The 20,274-nt window shown below is 39.7% G+C and overlaps 1 protein-coding gene and 1 long non-coding RNA gene across 15 annotated transcripts in view; one reads left to right on the forward strand and one right to left on the reverse strand.

Annotated features, from left to right (window-relative positions):
* The window catches only part of LOC131677427 (solute carrier family 35 member F3), a 109,169-nt gene that overhangs the window by 81,268 nt on the left and 7,627 nt on the right, over window positions 1-20,274 (forward strand). For 5 of the 14 annotated variants that reach the window (XM_058957245.1, XM_058957247.1, XM_058957246.1 and 2 more), the window contains one exon: window positions 16,538-16,606. The exons of 3 other annotated variants lie outside the window; for them this stretch is intronic. In XM_058957245.1, the coding sequence (XP_058813228.1) occupies window positions 16,538-16,606 (69 nt within the window). Of the gene's footprint in view, window positions 1-4,846; window positions 4,982-5,104; window positions 5,343-15,024; window positions 15,306-16,537; window positions 16,610-20,274 lie in introns of those variants that run through there. 6 more of the 14 variants (XR_009303343.1, XR_009303344.1, XR_009303347.1 and 3 more) reach the window with 6 other exon arrangements.
* Window positions 13,730-14,303, reverse strand: LOC131677430 (uncharacterized). Its single transcript, XR_009303348.1, has 3 exons — window positions 14,196-14,303; window positions 13,911-14,109; window positions 13,730-13,847 (listed from the first exon to the last, which is right to left on the reverse strand). It is a non-coding gene; the product is annotated as an uncharacterized LOC131677430 (long non-coding RNA).

A 20,274-nucleotide genomic window follows, 5' to 3' on the forward strand; every position in this document is an offset into this window, starting at 1 on the left:
TAGTGGTTTCTAATATTATTCGCAGAGCTATATGCGCGCTGTTTCGAAATGTAATTTGTTGAGCACCGTAGCCGCCGCAACAGCATTTCCCGTTCGTCCTAAGTTAAGCTAAACCTTCATGAGTTGGTGTAAATTCATGAAACTCTCCAGATCACGCGAGGAAAGAATATATCCGGCTAATAGGAAAGTGTCAGCTTTGTATCATGCACAGCCGATCCTTCTCTCCGATAGTCCGACAGTCTCGGTTTCGAGTTGGAACTTTATTTATGGAACGATTTTTTATAACCACAATAATACCCCGATTACATTTCGAAGAAATGTATGAGTGAAATAGTTGCAAATGGCTGTAATTTCAGAATAATTGCAAATAAAACTAAATTTCTTACTCGTTTCATTCATATTTTGGCAGTGGTAAGCTTTTTCCGAGAAGATAATGAAGATTTTGTTGTAATCTACGACTCACTTACGGGTGAAAAAAGCAAACTGTATCACTTTGCCAGTTCATGAGCTGAATCATAGGTGTCGCATGACTAATTTTGGCTTTGCCGCAAATCGCCAATTGTATCGCCCGGAGACGACGTTGCTCGTATGGGATAACAGCAACAACTGATTTAAACGGACATGCGTTGCTTCTATTTATGACTTTTCGTGTTTCATTGAGCAACTAAGCTGCCCTCTCTTGACGGCTGTGTCTGAGAAATCTGCCTCACGAATGGTAATTTTTCCGTTTTTCGTGAATTTTTTAATTTTACCAATTTCCAAAAGTCTACTTTTATTGGGGTGATATTAAATTATTACCAATATTTAAGTTAGGTGTTTCTGAATCGGTTGGTGTATGAATAATTAAAATCCATCTACTAATATCGGAGTTATAAGCGTGCAAACCTTACATAGTTTCGTCACATGGGAGATAGTTTAGATTTTAGAATGACACCTAGCCCCAGATAGTGGAGTAAGACATTTTTAATGTCAAAAACAATAATGTGAACTTTTATGGCAAATGGAAAATCAACGACAGCTTCGGACTGCCAAGACATCATGAACCGGATCGACAGTCGGATTTGCGGGAAATCATCTGATTGTCATAGGGACACAGTGTGGTTGAGAATGCAATCCAAGCAATACTAACGGATCCTTTTTGATGTTTGAAGTAGGAATTCCGAGAATAGTTGAGCAGAATAGATAGAGATGGATAGAATGGATAGAAAAAAAAACAATAAAAGATATCAAAACATATTTTCATTGATTCTTCTATTAATTTATGATTTTACAAATATGACTCCATTCCCTGTCCTGCGGCCCTATGGCAGTTGGTCGCAACTTAGGGCTTAGCCGTTAAAATTGAGAGATGTTGGCATATTCTACAACTCTCTGGTCGCCTTATTGATTAGTTCCTTTTCATTGTTCGAATAGATCTTTCGGTTCAGGCCGAAAGAAGGTCAAGAAATTTTCAATTGATCGCAGCTGGGGCACGTTGAGGATTGGGCGAACGACTGGGATAATCAAACGCTCCAACTTCTCCAGCGACCGATTCGCCAAAATGTGCCTAGGTCAGGTCCGATCAGAACACAGCATCGTCGTTCAGATGGTGTTTCTTCATTAGGCTCGTAAATTTCGGTAAACACTTCCCCATTGATCGTAGGTTGCGACGAAAAGAAAACCGAATTCATCATTCCGTTCTCACTGATTATCAGCTGTAAGAAAGGGCCCTTCTTTGGGAACTTCGCATGGGGGATGTATTTTACTCTGCTGCTCACCTCCTTTCTGGTGAACGTGAAATAGCCGCCCCTGCCAGTGATTGCCGTGTGTGACGTACTTCTTCGCTCCGAAGTGGAACCGGCGGCAATCGCAAATTATCGGAGGTAGTTGCTTCACTGCTTTCGCCGTGGCTGCCGTAAATGGGCTTATAGAGCTGTCAAAAATTATTTGTATATCTGACGTAACGAAGCTTAATCCCTCTGGATAAAGACTCGACATGTCAATCGTTTGTTTACCATTTATCTGTCAGTGTCATTCCAATCGAGCACGAGACCTGTCAATGGCCCTCGTTCCAGAAGGATTCGAAGCGATTTTCTTCGGAATGAAGGCTTTTGACTAGTCTCGTGTTCGATTGGAATGACACTTACTGATAAATAATAAGAATAAGATAGATGGCGAGTCTTTATCCAGAGGGATTCAGCGTCTTTAATCTGACGTTTAAAATACGCACACTGAGATTTCGCATTTTTATACTACCGCCCCTTCCCTTAAGCCCAGAAGTGGTTTGTTTTCCTCCTAATTCAATTGTCCGAATGGCCTACTTGTGTTTATTCACCGGTGGATTCACTAGAAAAACTCTAGAAAGAGAACTGCGGAGACTCCATTTTGGGTCGATTGGATTCGCGTTTAGCTGTTAAAAAACGAATCCAATCGAACATTGCCTATCCTTATAGCATTGGACGTGTTGCCATACAATGCCGGGGCATACGTTGCCAAAAATGCTGTTTTTTCTCCGCAGTTTTCTTACTATGAGTTTTTCTAGGATTCACCATCAGGTGTAGTTTCTGTACCACCCAGGGTCGTAGAGGAGAGCAGCCCTGATGCATTATACGTTAGTGTAATTCAGAAAACTATCAGAATTTTACGAAAACTGCTCTGAATACGAGGTTTAATATGAATTAAAAAGAGACTTATTTTGTAGGAATTCTTCAGGGAGATATAATGATTTTTTGCATAGATTTGCTCCGCATTTCTTTTTTTTTTGAAGGACTCATCTTTTTGTTGCTTTAAGTGTAGATTTTGATCATGGAGTTCACCACGATTAAACCTTTTAAGGGTGAACGGTTCCAAGTCATAAATGAGAACGTTCGAAAGTTTGACCCAATATTACACATCTCTAGTGAAGCCGAAGGTTTGTTTATTCAAAAATGGAAATTTGTTGCAATAAATTTGTTTAGCTAGTCCTTGCAAAACAAAATCACATACATAACGAAAGTAGGTGGAAACATCCCTCCATAATATTGCAAGAGCCATTTGCGGGTGCAGATCGCATCAATTATGCAATTTAATTAAATATATAGCTGCTTCTGTACCCGCACGGTGACCACAATTTCTAACGACTCAAGTGCTTCTACACGTCGCGACGGAGCAATATATTTAGACAGCTTGTCGTCTGTCGTCCCGTACCAAAAAAGCCTTTTCTTTGCGGATAGAATGTGAATCACGTATAGCTAGTTGGGTCCATGTGGGAAAAGTTTTTGCCATTTACGCTCATGATAAATGCGATAGAGAGAAAGAACTAGTAATGGCTCTATTTTGAATCTTCTGATTGATATTTCGAAACCAGATAGTTTGTTTTAGTTTGAACTAGCGATTAAAGAAAAAAAAACATCCGGCGATCTCCCTGCTTTTAGTATGGCAGTATTTTAAACGTCACTCCACTTTTGAAAGCAACAGAATGTCAAAATTTCTTGTTAAATCGGTTTAGATGATCAGGCTACTGCTATCAACTTTTATGAAAAATTCATCAGCTCAGTCGACCTAATTAACGAATTCGAGGTGGTAGACCAACTAACAAATTCCGATTGTATTGCACTCAAGACTACATCGAATTATTTCATAACGACCTTCTTCTGGATTTTGCGATTCTGTTTTTGATCTTTTATTCGTTATTTATTGATAATCAAAAAATGATTTTTTTCTGGAAAATTCAAAATGTCGGATCTCGTCGGGTTCTGCGTGCGAAACATCGTCCTACTTTGTCAAGTGCAGGGACTCTCGTAGTTAGCTGAAATAAGAAATGGATACAATTTATTAAAATAGATAAATTAGATAATTGCAATAATTTTTAAGCCAATTTTATAGACGTTAAGGTTGGAGAGATTCGGCAAAAATCAAAAACGAAAACAGCAGTTTTTTCCACATTGAGTGTTAGATTTTCATAAAAATCAATCAGCAGTACTGTAACAACATTTTACGTAAGCTGATTGATTTTTATGGAGATCTAACACTCGATGTGGAAAAAACTGCTTTTTTCGTTTTCGATTTTTGCCGATTCTCTCTCCAACCTCAAAGAAAAAAAGTGAAATTTGTCTCATTTTTTACGGTAACCTCGTTATGAATACATTTTTCAGCCCAATGTTATGTATAGGTCAGACAAAAAAGTATATAGTACCAAACATTTTTTTGAATAAAGGAAATCAGATCAATAGAAAAAGACCTATTGTTGACGTTAGAAGAAAAAACATGGTTTCGAGAAAAAAATTTGAATTTTCGAAAAAAAATCATTTTCTAATTATCGATAAATAATGCATAAAAGATCAAAGCAGAAGTTCGTATGTCTTTTCATTTTTCCACAAAAAAATCTCAAATATTGCTTGACTTCCGCCCTATCCAGGGGAAGGTACCCTTAATGCATGTGAATTTCCCACACGATAGGCAATATGGCTGTCCTTCAATGAACTATCATAACAAAGAGTAACAGTATAGTAAACTCAAACCCGTTTCAAACTGTCAGCAAAATAGGCCGTAAATAGGGATCTACACTCTACCAATCGATTGTCATGTTGGGAGCTAACCTCCCGTTATGCTTCCTACAACCAGAAAAAAACAGCGTTCGTGATATGACTCACAAAAAACAAGTCAGCTTTTCGCTATACACCTACAATCCCGCTTCACACTTTAGCAATTAGTATTAACTCACTCGTATCAATCTTCACCCTGCACGAATGGAAACCAATTTTCACCGAGCACGTCTTTGGTAAAATTAGACTTTCCCGCTTTGTTACGGTTAGATTCCGAATAAATTTCTGACGACTTGATGAAATCTGTTCACCTGAAATCCTCCCTCATTGTATCCTCGTTCCAGATATACCGCAAAAGAGGTAATGGTCTGACAGAACCTTTGAACCGTTGAGCCGCATTGAGTTCCGAAACGACAAAAATAGACCACTAAATCTAATATCCATAATCATATGCCATTACCACACATCCCCGCGATCAGGTGAGAAGTTCTAATTAGCTTTTTTCTTTATCCACACCACTGCCCCTATGTTCTCTGCCTATCAAAACACCCTGCGCCATTGCATCCAAAAAACAATGGCGCTGCCTACTGTCCCGCTGTTAGTCATCAGCCATGGAAACCATCGGAAATCACTGCAGCTCTGACGAGACAGTGCTCTCCATGATGTCGAGCTGTCTGCTTCTAGACGATCCAAGTAGCGGCTGTCGAAAAATTCCCCCCGTAGACTGTAGAAGAAAATCCTACCATAACTACTCCCGTCTCGGAAAACAAAATAGTGATCCAAAGTAAAGAACCCTGTATACCTACCGTATTGTACCTTCTCTGTCTCACCCGCCAACAGGTTCGTAGATTAGCTGTTTTGCAATTCCCTCTCCTGCTGCTCAGAACCTATCTACTTCCCGCACACAAACACACATCCTCGGTCGAACGGAACACACGGCTTTGCTTGTCTTCTTCAACGATGTACTCAGCTCGAGTCCTAGCGAATACTGCTCTTATCCGGCTAACCCAATTAGAGCGACTCGTCTGATGCTGCTTGATCCGGCTGCTTATCGATTTAGATGCAATCACAAATCAATTTGTATATAAATATATACATATAAACACAATCATTAAAAACATTTGTTTGGGTTTTTTCTGGGCGTTATGTGCATCAGTAGAAAATTCAAGAAAGAGAAAAGCAGCATTTTTGGCAACGTATGCACCGACATTGTATGGCAACACGTCCATTGCTATAGGGATACGGGTAGTAGCTTGATTGGATTCATGTTTGACAACCAAATCCGAATTCAAACGATCGAAAATGAAAGTCTCCGCAGTTCTTTTTATAGCTTTTTTCTGTTTCTCGTCAAATCAGAACTATACTAGGAACTAGGATAATAAGCCTGTTTTGGCTTAATCGATACTTTTGCGTCGTTGCTAAGATCCAGTATAATAAAAATGAAAATTGTGATACATTCGTATTTAGTGCAACAAATCAACTGCCCAAATTTCCTCCCTACCATTTGAAGATGAAAAGGAAAAGGTGGGAACATTTGTCACTTTTGAGTACATTAGATTTATACTTGTAAAACTAAACATGGCTCACTTATGTGACCCAATCGGCTCAACTTTTAAGACAAAAAACAGGTTGCACCAAAGTCCCAGAACCAGAGTTAAAAATTATCGAAGCTCTTTTTTGACGGCTGAAAAAGAACCTGATGCGACTCGAAGTGAATAGAAAAAATATTCATTCAAATATCAATGTTATTCATTCAGTTGAATATCGTACAGTATATTCATTTCACTAATTATATAGGAAAATGTTTTCAAATGCCGGTAAAGCATATGAAACAACAATCATCATCGCTTACATTGTGCCAGGGCCTACTTTGATGCGTTTGATTCATTGCTGCACGGCCGCTTCGTGTAATAATCGGTGACGAATGAAAATCTGCATGGATGAATGGGCGGTTTGTTCGTTTGACGTTTTCAGCTGCGTCACTGAATATTGAAAATGAATGCGGCTAAATATGATCAATTTTCATTCATTGAATGCGAATATTTTTAACTCTGCCCATAACATAGTCTTCAATAGTGCAATCAATTGAGTTACCACTTCTTTCGACAGTCCCTCAATGATTCGTCGTCGATGCTCTGTAAACAACTGCTGGTCCCGAACGAGGCGATCTGTTGCTCACAGATCGAAGTCCCGCTTGACATTCCGGCCGACTCGCGGTTCAATTTCACCCACAAAACAAACATCGTTGCTTCCACTTGCTTCGACAACATTTGCCCTCGAGTTTTTTCCTTTTATCAACCCAGTCGACGAGCTTATGGCCTTCCTTTTAACAGCCTAAACTTTTTTCACATACCTATTGTTTTGAGCTTGCAAAAGCTGTACCATAACCTTTTTTCTGCAATCAACTCACCACCTACTGTAAGTAGGGGTTTGCCCACTGCTCGGGTCCTTGTTTGCCCGGCGGACCCTTCTTTTCAGGGCGGCCGAGGTGTTTTTATCAGAATTTTGGATTTTCGTATGTAAACAAACAAAAAAGTAACCAAACAAATAAATTACTTTTACCGTGTATTCTTCCTCAACTCTTCACTGCTGGTCGTTAGTTGCTCCGGCAGCGGTCCTAAACAATTAGCCAGGGAGGTGATCTTTGCTCCTTTGTTGGAACCTCCCTAGCGACGGTGGTGACGAATCACCAGATTCTTTACTTGCCGCAAAGAATCCCGTAAGACACCGCAGTGTTCTTTCCAGGCAAGGCCGTTGCCCTACCTGCTTCCCTCTCCCTTGCTATTAGCTGTAGAAGAGAGTAGCGCTCGTTCGGCTTATCCTCTACAGTGAGAAGGGCGGGTGCTTAGGATCCTGTGCGATTAGCCAGGGAAGCGAAAACTCCTTTACAATTAGCTTCCCCCGACGGCAATCCTGCACCACTAAAACGTTTAACCGAACCACTGGCCGGCACTTTCGACGGGAATTCCTTTCGTCAGACACACGTAACTTCACTCACAAGCTATTGTGGTGGTAAACTTTTCCGAAATAGTCGACATCTGTCTTCAATCGTGATCCGTCACTTTCTAGCCAAAACTGAATGGCCGCCTTTCTCACGACCAAAACAAATCGTTCAACACCAAAAAACCGCACCTCCGCGTAGCTGTCATCGTTATGGTACAGCATAATGAGAACACTTCTCGAGGAAGAGGAGAGCGGTAACCTCACTAAATCCTATGCTAATTATACAGAAATGTGAAGCAAAAATTACTACACCTATCTGCACAAACAAAACTTCACAAACGCGAAAATGAACGAAAATTTACAACTAAATGTGAACAGTACATAACAGCTGCGAGCATAATGTCGCCAAAACAAATACACTCTACGGAGTGTTAAGTTAAAATTAGGTATATTTCAGCTCAGTGCTAAATTGTTACCCTGACAGGTTACCCTGCTGCGCTCCTTCTGATTTCGTCGTCCAATAGCCGGCACTTTACGAACTCAATGTTTAGGTTCTCTCCTGATATTGTTTCCGGTCTGTCACAACGGTAGAGTACGACTGTCCCGAAGTCAACAACAAATGGCAAATGACCTCCATTTCAGCATCATAATAGTCCCGGACGAGGCGATCAAATCAAGGGGTGAGTCGCTTAGCACAAATCGAATTGTGCTCACAAACAGCGTGGTAGCTTGTGCCAAAATGTGACATGGTGAACAAAAGCAATGGTTGCTATGATTATTCAATTACACTTTGTTGACAGTTTTTATGTTGTGCCTCATTGTGCCACATATTGTGGTAACGAGTAAAATGATCGTCGTGTATTACTGTGAATCGTAATCTTATATCGTGTTATCGTAGGTGATACAGTGTGTATGGCACATTGTTCTAAGCGACTTACCCCTTGGATCAAGTCGTAAAAAATGCAACATTGCACGCGCATTCGACTAGCATTATTTCGCTTTTCAATTATCCGCTGTGTCCCAAATCTCTATCGGAGTCCTTTTCTCCTGAACGTGCTCCAGCTGTGAGTCAAGGATCCGGGCGATTATCATTGACTTACATTTCCGGTCCTGCTTCTTTCACTTTTTCAGCTTCTTCTCCTAGTTTGAAAGCCGGCGCATAAACCTCCTACAACTTCAGATCGTTTAAATTATCAAATTTCGCTTCCAGGAAAACCAATAGATCGTGCTCCTCCAAAAGCACCCTCATCCGGAATATCCAAGCGGTGTAATTTGAACCATTGAAGTGAGCAAGACGGATTGCTCCCTGCCTTCTTCAGGCATCTTCCGAAAAACTTTATAATTCCAGTTCCATTATTTCCTACTATAACGTTCCTGGACCCATAAGCTAAAGAGGTTTTAGTTTCGCATAAACTTGAAAAGTCAATTAAAAAAGACACAAAGATTTAATGTAAAGCACTTGTTAATACAGTTTGTTATTGTTTCTATAGGAACACGATTCTATTCCAGAGATGCCAGATACTTTTTTCAAATGTCTGCAATAATAATAATAATAAGTCTGGGAAGAACAAAAAATGTCAGGCAAACTATTCTTAACCAAAAATGACTTATTGATGATGTGTTAAAATTAAATGAAAATAGTGCATTTATAGCCCAAGATAAGTAGAGAGAAATAGCTTATTGAAGAAAAACCTAAAGTAGATCTGAAACTAGTGTATTTTAAAAAAATTTGTAAATATCTGCAACCGAACTAAAAAATCTCTAAATATCTGCAACCAAACATAAAAATCTGCAAATGTCTGCGTCATCGAAAAAATATGCAGCTAAAATTAAAAGTCTGCGAATTTGCAGACATGTCTGCAAATCTGGCATCTCTGTTCTATTCATTCAGCACGCAGAGGAATCAAGCCTTTTTGAATCATCAAAACGTTTAGTTGAATCTCAAACGTGGCGAATGACTGTTTCAAACTGAAATGGCGTTTTTTGAAAGCATGTATTTGGTTTAGTTCAACAAATATTTCTATATTCATTTTAAATAGAAACATTGTTGTATCAAAATAAAATTTGTTAGATCTGACTGATCCCATTGTTAAAAACCAACAGAATCTTTGTTTAATTTTAACTAAATTTGAGTTCTCTCCTTTGGTTAATACAAAAGATTAAACAAATTTTGTTTTTTGTTTCTTCGAACTTGTTTGTTCGGCTAAACTTATCATGGTTTTGTTGTTTCAAACGAAATATTTGTTGAAATTATTGAAAAGCCAACACTTGAATTTGTTCGTAATTTTAGGCAACAGCATTGATTGAATCAAACCTGAATCTTGTTTATCACTATATCAAACGGGAAAATTGTTATTTAAACCAACATGTTTATTTTTACTATTTTTTTTCTGCGTGAGTACACAGTGAAATCGGTATCACAGTAGAGGCTGTGCACACGGGTGCAGGAAAGCTGCCGTGGTTGCCATTCTAACGATTCAAAATGAAATCTGCAGTTCTAAGAGTGTTTCTTGGTGAAACTATTTCACATTTAAATATTTAGGATGAAATGCTGCCCTTCAACATTAAAAATGTAAATGAGAAAGTCCCAAATGAAAAATGCTCCATCACATCAGATGCCATTGGAAAAATTTCAAAACTGTTTGAAGGATATCTCTTCCTCGCAACCAAAAAACAACAAGCCATGAATACCTAGGTTGTTTTTCTTCTTCTTCCAATTCTGTTTATTTTCCGTTGGCTTATTTCCGCTACAAGGGCAAACACCGACGCCAGAGAGGTGACACTCCCACTATTGGACCGGGCACCAACGGCTTTACTTCCCTTCCGAAGGAAGGCGTGACCTCAGATTTTTCTCACCTCTGAAAAATCTCAACGACCTCGACTGGGATTGAACCCAGACCAACTGGGGTTGTTTTTCAAACGATGCGATATTGTGCTTTTCACCGGAGATTAGCATGCGACGGAATCAATTCAAAATAGCGAAAGAATTGAAAATATACCCTGTTAGCCCCATCCGCCCAGTTTAGAACAAACGTCTAGCAATATATAGACCCTGTTGGTCAGGTATCGGACGGTCATGAATTGACAGTTCATGGATTTATTCACCCCTTCACTACCTGTTCAGCGAAAATCGGAAATTATTTGTTACTATTTTTTGGTACCTCTTTAATGAATTGTTTAGTGTGCCTTTTTGATTCCTAACTCGATTCCTTTGCATCCTCCTAAGTTTTTGCTTGGTTCAAGACCAATAGTCGATCGAACACTTCATATAAAACTCAATTCAAATTACATTTTTGTAGCCTTGCGGAATTGAAAAGGTTAAATCTTAAAAATGGCGGTTTCGCAATCTTGTCGCTATCTTGTTTTTTGCTATTTTGCTAATTTCCAGTGATAACCACAATATTGATGAGGCATTTTTCAAACAGTCAATAGAGTCGACACGTGAAACCATGCCTACTCTGCAAATGGTTTCCTGTCACGAGTCTACCACAATATTGCTATTGTTTTCACTGGATCTGTCCGAGGGCGTCTGGAGATAATTATCATATCTGCAAAGGTTATTCAGTCCTTTTAATACTTAATGATGAGTAAAGTGTTATTTAACGAGTTTTTTTACCCAACACTGTGCGAATATTATCTATGCTAATGCTATTTACCTTTCTAGTAAGAGAGCTTTTCATCGCTGCTATCCATTAATGTAGATGCACAGTTGGTTTCATTCACCAATTATTCTCAATTTGCAAACGAGTAGAGCTTTAGTTACTATATCTTGCATATATGAAGAGGCTGCAGCCATTCTTTTGAATTTGTCGCTTCTTATTTTTGTTACAATTACGTAAATAATTACATTATTTAGCACATTTCTCGATGAATCTGTGATAAGGGGTAATTATATACTTTGAAAGGAAATTTCGAATAAACGCAGCGGTATACCAAATACAAATTAAATACGCCAAGGTCCCATACAAAAGCGTTATCATTTCTTGGTTCACCAAGGAGGCGAATTAAACTACCCAATTCGTCTGAATCGGCTTGTCAAGCCAAAGTGGTCGAAAAAAAATAAAACTGGCATCGCTAGCTGATCGAAGTATGCCTTTTTGTTTTTGGTCATTTTCAGATTGTTTTTGTCGCTAATGAAAAATAATTTGTCTAGTCGGGTGATGAAATTTTTTAAGCAGTCTTATAAACAACACAAAGGTGCATGCTGCTCTCCACCGATCCACAAGATAGCTCATTAACATCAAGTGTTTTGGAAAGGTAACCATGTTATATAGCCTAGTATCATTAACGCGTTGCATTATTGTTCACTAGAAAATCGTCAATTTCTTCGAATCACATGCCGATCGAATCCACCGGTCGGCGACAGAGCACGACACCTAGGGTCCTGTTAATCAAGCGTCCACTAGTGGTTATATGGATTTTGAATCCATACATACATGCTGCTTTGGAATTACCGGCTTCGTATACACCATGTCGTCATGAAAATGCGTCAACTCACCAGCAGACGCCTTATTTTTTAATTTTAGGAGACCGCCTGAGCCGATTTCACTTAGAACATTGTGTAGAAAAGCCTTTTCTGCTTAAATTGACGATCCGCCGTAATACAGAATACATACTGGTCGAAACAGATACAGGACAAGTCCGTTTGAAGCCTTAGGTTCGTTAAAAGAATTTCAAGGAAAGCTAGACGGGTCGTGCCTGTAACCCGGACTTGCTACGTTTGACGCGCAGGTTCCCGTAGGAATGCATTTACCAACAGAATAAGCTAATGATAAAGTAAGCTAATAAATTACAATTACAACAGAACGGATTTGTCCCGGCTCTGTTCCGATCGAATTATTTACTATTTGGTGCGTTTCGCTCTAGTATTATGGCGTAGTGATGCCGAGAGGTATGGGAATATCGATGATGTACAGCCTTTTTATATAATACGGCGGACTACTATTTCGAACGAATGTTTCGTACATGTGGAATAACGACAGCTAATACAACCAGGAATCGGATTTGATCGAACAACATCCGTAGAAGAAATAGATTTCTCGTCATACAGAATACTTTGAGCTTGTAGGAAAAAAGCTCAACGAATTCAATCGCAATGTCATAATGAAATGGGCTTTTTGCCTTTCTTTATTATTTAAATCTGATCAGTTACAACATTAGAAAAACACTACTAGTTCAAAATTTACTATACGATTCCTGCATTAGAAATGACAACATACTGCCTTGTCCGTAATACATTGATTGTATCATGATCCGGCTACATTGATGACGGCAAAGTCAGGCACTTGGAGAACGAATACAGTGCACTGAGGGGCCGTACACAAATGACGTAGCTTTTTCGGCGATTTTCGACTCCTCTCTTGGTGAGGTGTCACAAAATTGTAACTTCCCCATTGTAAATAAAGTATAGTATTTCCCATATCTCCCCCCAGCAACGCGGCCGAAGATGAAAAAAAAATATTTTACAATTCTTTTAAATACATGTCGCTACAAAATGTTTGACGGCTTTTATCAACGTTTTCAAATTGCAAATTGCGTGCAAAATAAGCCCATTTCATGACTAAAATAATGTTGATAGTTTTGTTTTGCATTTTATGTGCAGGGAGAGAAGTTGATTCTAAGAAGCACACTTTTAACTGATTAACTAAATTTTGTTTGGCTAAATCTGAAGAGAAAAATTAATTATGCTACCAAACTAAGTGTTTTAGTTAGTAAGATTTGCTAACTAACGTAGCAAGTTAAATTCGCATTTCGTTTTTCTGCTAGTTTGCAATTCCACGAAGCGAAAAACTTACCATATGCAAAACCGGACGAAAAGTAACTTGTGTGAATAATTTATTTCTGATAGGAATGGAGAAGCATTAAATTGTTTCCCTAATCAATGGGATTTGATGCTTTTAAAAAAATTGAGCTTAATTCTACGTTGCACAACTTCTGACCCTACCCTCGCACTCGACACACTTTGTCACAAATTTGGGATACCCCTCTACCCCAAAAACGCCACGTCATTTATGCATGATCCCTAAACAAGTATTTCTCAGGCTACAACTGGACTACTTGAATTATCAGCCACATCGATGTAGATTCATTTGCGATTCTTTATCGAGTTCCGAAGCTAAAAAACTGGAATACATTGCGTCGTAAAGATGCTTCTGGTTCCTGATCAATATACATACACAACCGATTTGTTAGTGTTTTTACGGTTATGTTGCGCTAGCTAGAACGATAATCACATTTATGTACACGCCATGGATTAGTTTAGATAGCGCTTAAATCGACGCTTCCAGTATTCCAAATCTGGTCCGCGGAATGTTTAGCCGCCTGTCTTCCCGACCCGTTGGTCCTCGAGTTGGACATTACAATCCAGCCTTATTTAAGAGAAAGGGGATCGGGTGGATCCACCTAAAACAAAAATGTGACGCACAATACGGTTTGATTTGAATATGTAATTGATTTGCTGGTTACCTTCCGGTATGTCCACTTCCAGCTTTTACTACTTTGACACTTATTCTAGTAACAAGTGCTTTCGATGATCCGTCACATCTTAGCGAAGTGTGTAGCCCAATCCTCTGTAATGAACGAATCAATCTGACCGAGCGATATCCGCGCAACACAATAATGTATGAGATTTGCCGGAACGGGTTTTCCTGTAGCGTTCTTTTGGCTGAGAAAAATCACGAAAGCGAAATTATTCGGGATTCTTATACAATGGACTTTTATGTAACGAATATAGTTTTAAAAAATCCTTACCTCGAAAGAAAATACAAATTCGAAATTTGCATGCTCAACTGTAATAAATTTTAAGAAAACGCGAAAAGTTATTTTCATATTTTCTGAATAATAACCAGTATCCATGGTGACGTTCAGTATATGTGTTGTTCGACTCCAGCGAGGCCAGTTTTCGCAATATTTCATCATAGTACACTGTCACTTTGACACTGTACCTTTCCAGGTACAGGGTAGCTTAAAACGTGTCCTCGAAAAATCATCAGAGCATTCCGTATTAACAAATTTGTATTTGGGTATACGTCGCTCTGGGATAACTTCAGTTACCAGTTCTAACGAGAAACGTCAGAAGACATAAATAAAAGAAAGATACGCTGAACGCAACGCAAACGTCTCATTGAATATCTATTTGCATAGCTAACTTCGATTGGTGCAGCAAATTCAGACTTCTCGATTGACATCAGATGATTGTCACTTTTATACAAAAACCGGTTGAATTCGCATTTTTCGACAAATTTCCGGTTGAAAAAAATCAATAAACAGGCAAGGTTCACCATTAAGCATTAATTCCTGTCACGTACTTCTCCTTCCGCCACAACCGGCATCGGCCGGCAGCGAATAAGACCAGGTTTGCGAGATTTACAACCGGTACGGTACCATCCGAACATACAGTTATATTTGCACATTTTTCTTAACTATCTTTTCTTCTGTCTCATTCTTTCTGTAGAGCAATTTACTATTTCGCTCCCTATACGCTATACCTGTCCCGCTATATAACACTCTATCTCCCTTACTGTTTGCAAATTTTTGCCGGTCGTATCACGTTCCCACACCCACGAATGGGGGTACGCAGTCGGCCTGCATTCTGTAGAAGGGATGTCGTAATGGCCTCACCCGCATCCACTGCCAGATAGTATTCACCGGCGCCAGGATGGAGCTCCCACCATTTCCGGCTGCACCTTCACCGTCATCAACAGCAACAACAACCACAGCAGCAGCAGCAACAACAACAACTGCAGCTACAACTACAATCAAATCCCCACCAAGCCAATCTAGTCGGAGAGCGCTCAAAGGACTCCTACTAAGTAGGCTACGATAGGTTGCAAACACAGAATTACAACCATTCGAACCAAGGTAAGCGTATCTCTTTCTGTCCTCCAGTAGTCTGTGGTAGTTTTTTAGCCTTTTTCTGCTAGATGTCCGAGACTGTTTCTTTTCGTTGTGTGATTATTTCTAAATGCCTGATATCGATAAAAATGGCCTGTGTGAAGCGATTTTTTGAACATGTACATTTCGAAAGGGCACTTGGTACTCTTTGTCTTTGAACACAGACCAAATGATGGGTCGTGTTTCGTTGCGCACTCTTCCAAACTATCAAAAAAATGAGTGACAGTAACGCTTTGGTAGCTGTTATTCCTTATCAACGGGTCTGAAACTCAGCCCAACTAACTGCTCTGTACGGCAGAATTTTTTTTAAATTTCACGATATGTGATCGTAGTAGTCTAGACAATCTGTTACTCATCCAGTTTGACAAGTTATTTGGTCAGCAAGTACAACTAAACAGTTGAAGTTAAAAGAATCCAATTCCCCCCGTATTACGATTGTATGACACTGTATTGTAATTAATCGAATATATAAAATTATTGCTTTTGAAAAAAATATTAATCTAAGCGGAAAAAAGTGTCGAAACAGAAGGTCAAGTTCGGTAAGAGAAGCATTCCACCGGCAACATTGTATCATTATTTTTCCGTCCCTCGAGGGTGTACTTTTCGCAAATCCCATTATGGAGTGTGTCACGTGTGGTTGCGTGACCGGAGAAAAAATGCGTTTCTGCCGTTTAAATTTTTGTTCTGTTTAGGTCTACCATGTTTCTTTTTTCGCCGTGGAGGAATCGATTATGTGGCGATTGTGGTGTGGTTTTCAGCGAAAACCGGTTTTCATCCAGTGAAGAAATTGACCGCCAGGGACTTATTTTTACTTATTTGTCTCGCTTTCCATCCACACAGACGGTGTGCAGCCCGGATGACAATTCGATCTTTTTTTTTTCTACGTACCCGTATAAAATCACCATATGGACTCATTGAAAATCTCACCGGAAATGCAATTAAAATCAAGCTTTTAGCTCCTGACTTCCTAGCAGTAGAACACACTCTCGTATGAAAATCATGTTCACTTTTCTCCATTTTCTTTTCTCTTTCTCTATCTTTCTTTATTTCTTCCCACTTTCTTCTATCTTCTACGCTACTCACAGTTCTCTCCACCATAATTCCCTCCAGTTCCACCCACTCGAAACTGTGAGTGAGCGTGTTCTTGAATGCCAAAAACCTATATATGTACTAATTTATTGTCACCGCGGCCGTCAAAGAACGAAAATGAAAGAGAACAGTTCAACAGCTGGAACGGCGGGAAGATCATCAGCCAGCGCGACGTCAAGGTAAACAATCCATCCAGTTAATATACAACATATACAGTTCAGTATGTGACGTAGTTGAGCTATTCTTTTGTATTCCATAATTGTACACTATATAGAAACGTAATCCTCCTTTCCATTCTATACAGATAGTTATGGATGTTGATAGTCGTTTTGTGCTATTATTAGTAGTTTTAGCTTTATTTAGGTATTTCCTTCCTCGTTAAACCGTTAATAGAGTCGATTTCTCCCTTCAAACGAAATATGAGGAATGATGTTGCCGTTCGACACGACTGTTGTTAAGTCGCTAGTTAAAATTAAATGTATAAAAATAACTTACAGATTGACATCGGTCTACTGAGCCAATCAATTTTTAGATACACCGAAACAATAGTTTTTCTATAAAGAGCAAAACTCAAACCAAATTTTGCTGGAAACTATACCTTTAACTAAATGACATTTTGGCGCAAATTGTCAATAAAAAACGAACCACCCACTACGATTCATGCCTATGTGTGTTACATCGATTGTGGTGACGTCGATTCGATGGTTCCCATTGTTTAGCGATATAAATACTTTCATCGCGTGTCTCGGTCTGGCAATCTAACAGAATTTACAATCTTTGTACCTCAGGTCATTTCTGAGCTGACACTTTCTGACACAGGTTTCAGATGCATAAAAAAGAGTGACCGTGTGAATATACTTTGTAGAACTTATGGTAAAGATAAACTGTCCCCGTGTTATTTCTAGGGCCCAGCAATGTTCAAAATTTTCTGTTCCTTTTCCGGGGATTGTGTAACATATAAGCGAAACATTTTCAGTATGATAGAAGTGAAATATATAAATAATATTCGTTAAACCTATCGAAAATATGCACTTACTTGGAGTTGCAGGTCTTTTTTTTATTCATTTCGTTTATTTGATAGGCACAAATGCGTTAGCTTGGCGGTGCCAAATTCTTTTGTTTTTACATTTTGGATATTTTAAAACTAGGAGGTTACAATGTTGAAATTTTTTTTTTTAAAAAGAAAAATTTTACAGCTATCTTAAGACTAGAAATAAGATTCTATATACAAGAGAGGGGGCAAAAGATTTTTTTTATGAAAAAATTTTAAAACAAGGAATTCAATAGTAATAATTTTTAGGAAATATTTACAGTTATCTTAAAACTAACAATATAGTTTGGTACACAAAAGGGGGAACAAATATTTATGCGAAAATTCGCAGGTGTTTTAAGACTAGGGATACAATTCTATTTACAAGATGGGGGACAATAGTTTTAACAAAGAGGTAAAATTACAACTATCTTAAAACTAGGAATACAGAATACAAATTTGAACTTTTTTAGCGGAGACTTATGCTTGGTCAAGATATTCAGAGGGGGGCTGTAGAAGCAGTTGTATCAAGGACAGGGGAGAGAAAGCGTAGATGGTGACCGGGAGAGAAGAGCAAAACTTGCAACTTTCGGGCAAACGGGAGATCAGCGAAAGATTACCGCCTCAGTCTAGTAGGTCGGATTGGCGGATGGTATTCTTCGGACCCGCGGGGAATCCTTCAAAAGTCATCGGACCTTGAGTCGCTCTCGCTTCAGTTTCCGTAGTGGTAAGTGCGACGGCGGTTACATAGTTGCAGTCTGGAGCTGATCGGTCCCACAAGGCAGGAGAAAGCTTCTAAAACGAGAAATAAAAAGAGAGGGGCTAAATTGGGATATTTGTCGTTTTTATGAAAGTATAAATAAGGGACATATAGGGGAAATCACGATTTGCCAGTATATCTCGGACTGGGACATTGGGTGGTCTACCTCGGGCCCGAAGGGAATCCTTTAACTGAGACCTGGCGTCGAAGTACCCGGCGCATACCCAGACAACGTGCTCGATGTCGTGATAGCCCTCGTCACAAGCGCACAGACTACTCTCCGCAAGCCCAATACGCCGCAAATGCGCATCCAAGGTGTAGTGGTTGGACATAAGTCGGGACATTACACGAATAAAATCCCGACCCACATCCATCCCCCTGAACCAAGGCTTCGTTGATACCTTTGGGATAATGGAATGTAGCCATCGTCCAAGTTCACCATTGCTCCACGAGGTTTGCCAACTGTTGAGTGTCCTCTGACGACAAATACTAAAAAAATCGTTGAAGCAGATTGGTCTTTCGTATATGTCACCATTTAATGCGCCCACCTTTGCTAATGAGTCGGCCTTTTCATTGCCCGGGATAGAGCAATGAGAGGGGACCCAAACAAAGGTAATTTGATAAGATTTTTCAGATAACGTACACAAGGTCTCCCGTATCTTCCCCAGGAAATATGGGAATTGCTTTTTGGGCTTCATCGCACGAAGAGCCTCGATGGAGCTGAGGCTGTCCGAAATGATGAAGTAGTGATCTGTGGGCAGAGTGTCGATGATCCCAAGGGTGTACTGAATTGCAGTTAACTCTGCGACGTAAACTGAAGCGGGATCATTGAGCTTGAATGAAGCGGTGATAGTATTGTTGAAGATACCGAAGCCAGTGGACCCATCGAGATTTGATCCCTTAGTGTAAAACATTTTGTCGCAGTCGACTTCTCGGAATTTATTATAAAATATATTGGGGATCACCTGCTGGCGTATATGGTCCGGGATTCCACGAATCTCTTCCTTCATGGATGTGTCGAAAAATACAGTAGAATCAGAAGTATCTAGGAAACGAACACGGTTGGGAGTATATGAAGAAGGATTAATGCTCTGTGCCATGTAGTCGAAGTACAAGGCCATAAATCGGGTTTGAGAATTAAGCTCGACGAGCCTCTCGAAGTTTTCAATCACCAACGGGTTCAGAATGTCGCATCGGATGAGTAATCGATATGAGAGTTCCCAAAATCGATTTTTTAGCGGAAGAACGCCCGCCAGCACTTCGAGACTCATCGTATGGGTCGAGTGCATGCAACCCAAGGCAATGCGCAAGCAACGATACTGGATTCTCTCCAGTTTGATGAAGTGTATGTTCGCAGCGGAGCGGAAACAGAAACACCCGTACTCCATCACCGACAATATCGTTGTTTGGTATAACCTGATCAGGTCTCCTGGGTGGGCACCCCACCATGTTCCAGTTATTGTTCGGAGAAAATTGATCCTTTGTTGGCATTTCTGTTTCAGATACCTAATGTGACATCCCCAGGTACCTTTAGAGTCGAACCAGACCCCGAGATATTTAAATGTGATAACCTGATTGATCGTTGCACCCATTAATAGAAGCTGGAGTTGCGCCGGATCACGCTTCCTAGAAAAGACAACCAACTCAGTTTTCTCCGTGGAGAACTCGATACCCAACTGAAGAGCCCAAGCAGACAAATTGTCCAAGGTATTTTGTAATGGTCCTTGCAAGTCGGCAGCTTTGGGCCCTGTAACAGAGACCACCCCGTCGTCTGCAAGTTGCTTTAGCGTGCATGAATTGGCAAGACAATCGTCAATGTCATTCACGTAAAAATTGTAGAGCAGGGGACTTAGACATGAGCCCTGGGGAAGACCCATGTAGCTAAATCGCGATGTTGTTAAATCGCCATGCGAAAAGTGCATGTGCTTTTCAGACAACAGGTTTAGCAAAAAGTTATTTAAAATTGGCGAAAGACCATGCTGGTGCAGCTTCTCTGACAGAATGTTGATAGAAACTGAGTCAAAAGCCCCCTTAATATCCAAGAAGACTGATGCCAT

The sequence above is a fragment of the Topomyia yanbarensis genome, chromosome 1 (genome assembly GCF_030247195.1).
Source record: "Topomyia yanbarensis strain Yona2022 chromosome 1, ASM3024719v1, whole genome shotgun sequence".
Lineage (NCBI taxonomy): Eukaryota > Metazoa > Arthropoda > Insecta > Diptera > Culicidae > Topomyia > Topomyia yanbarensis.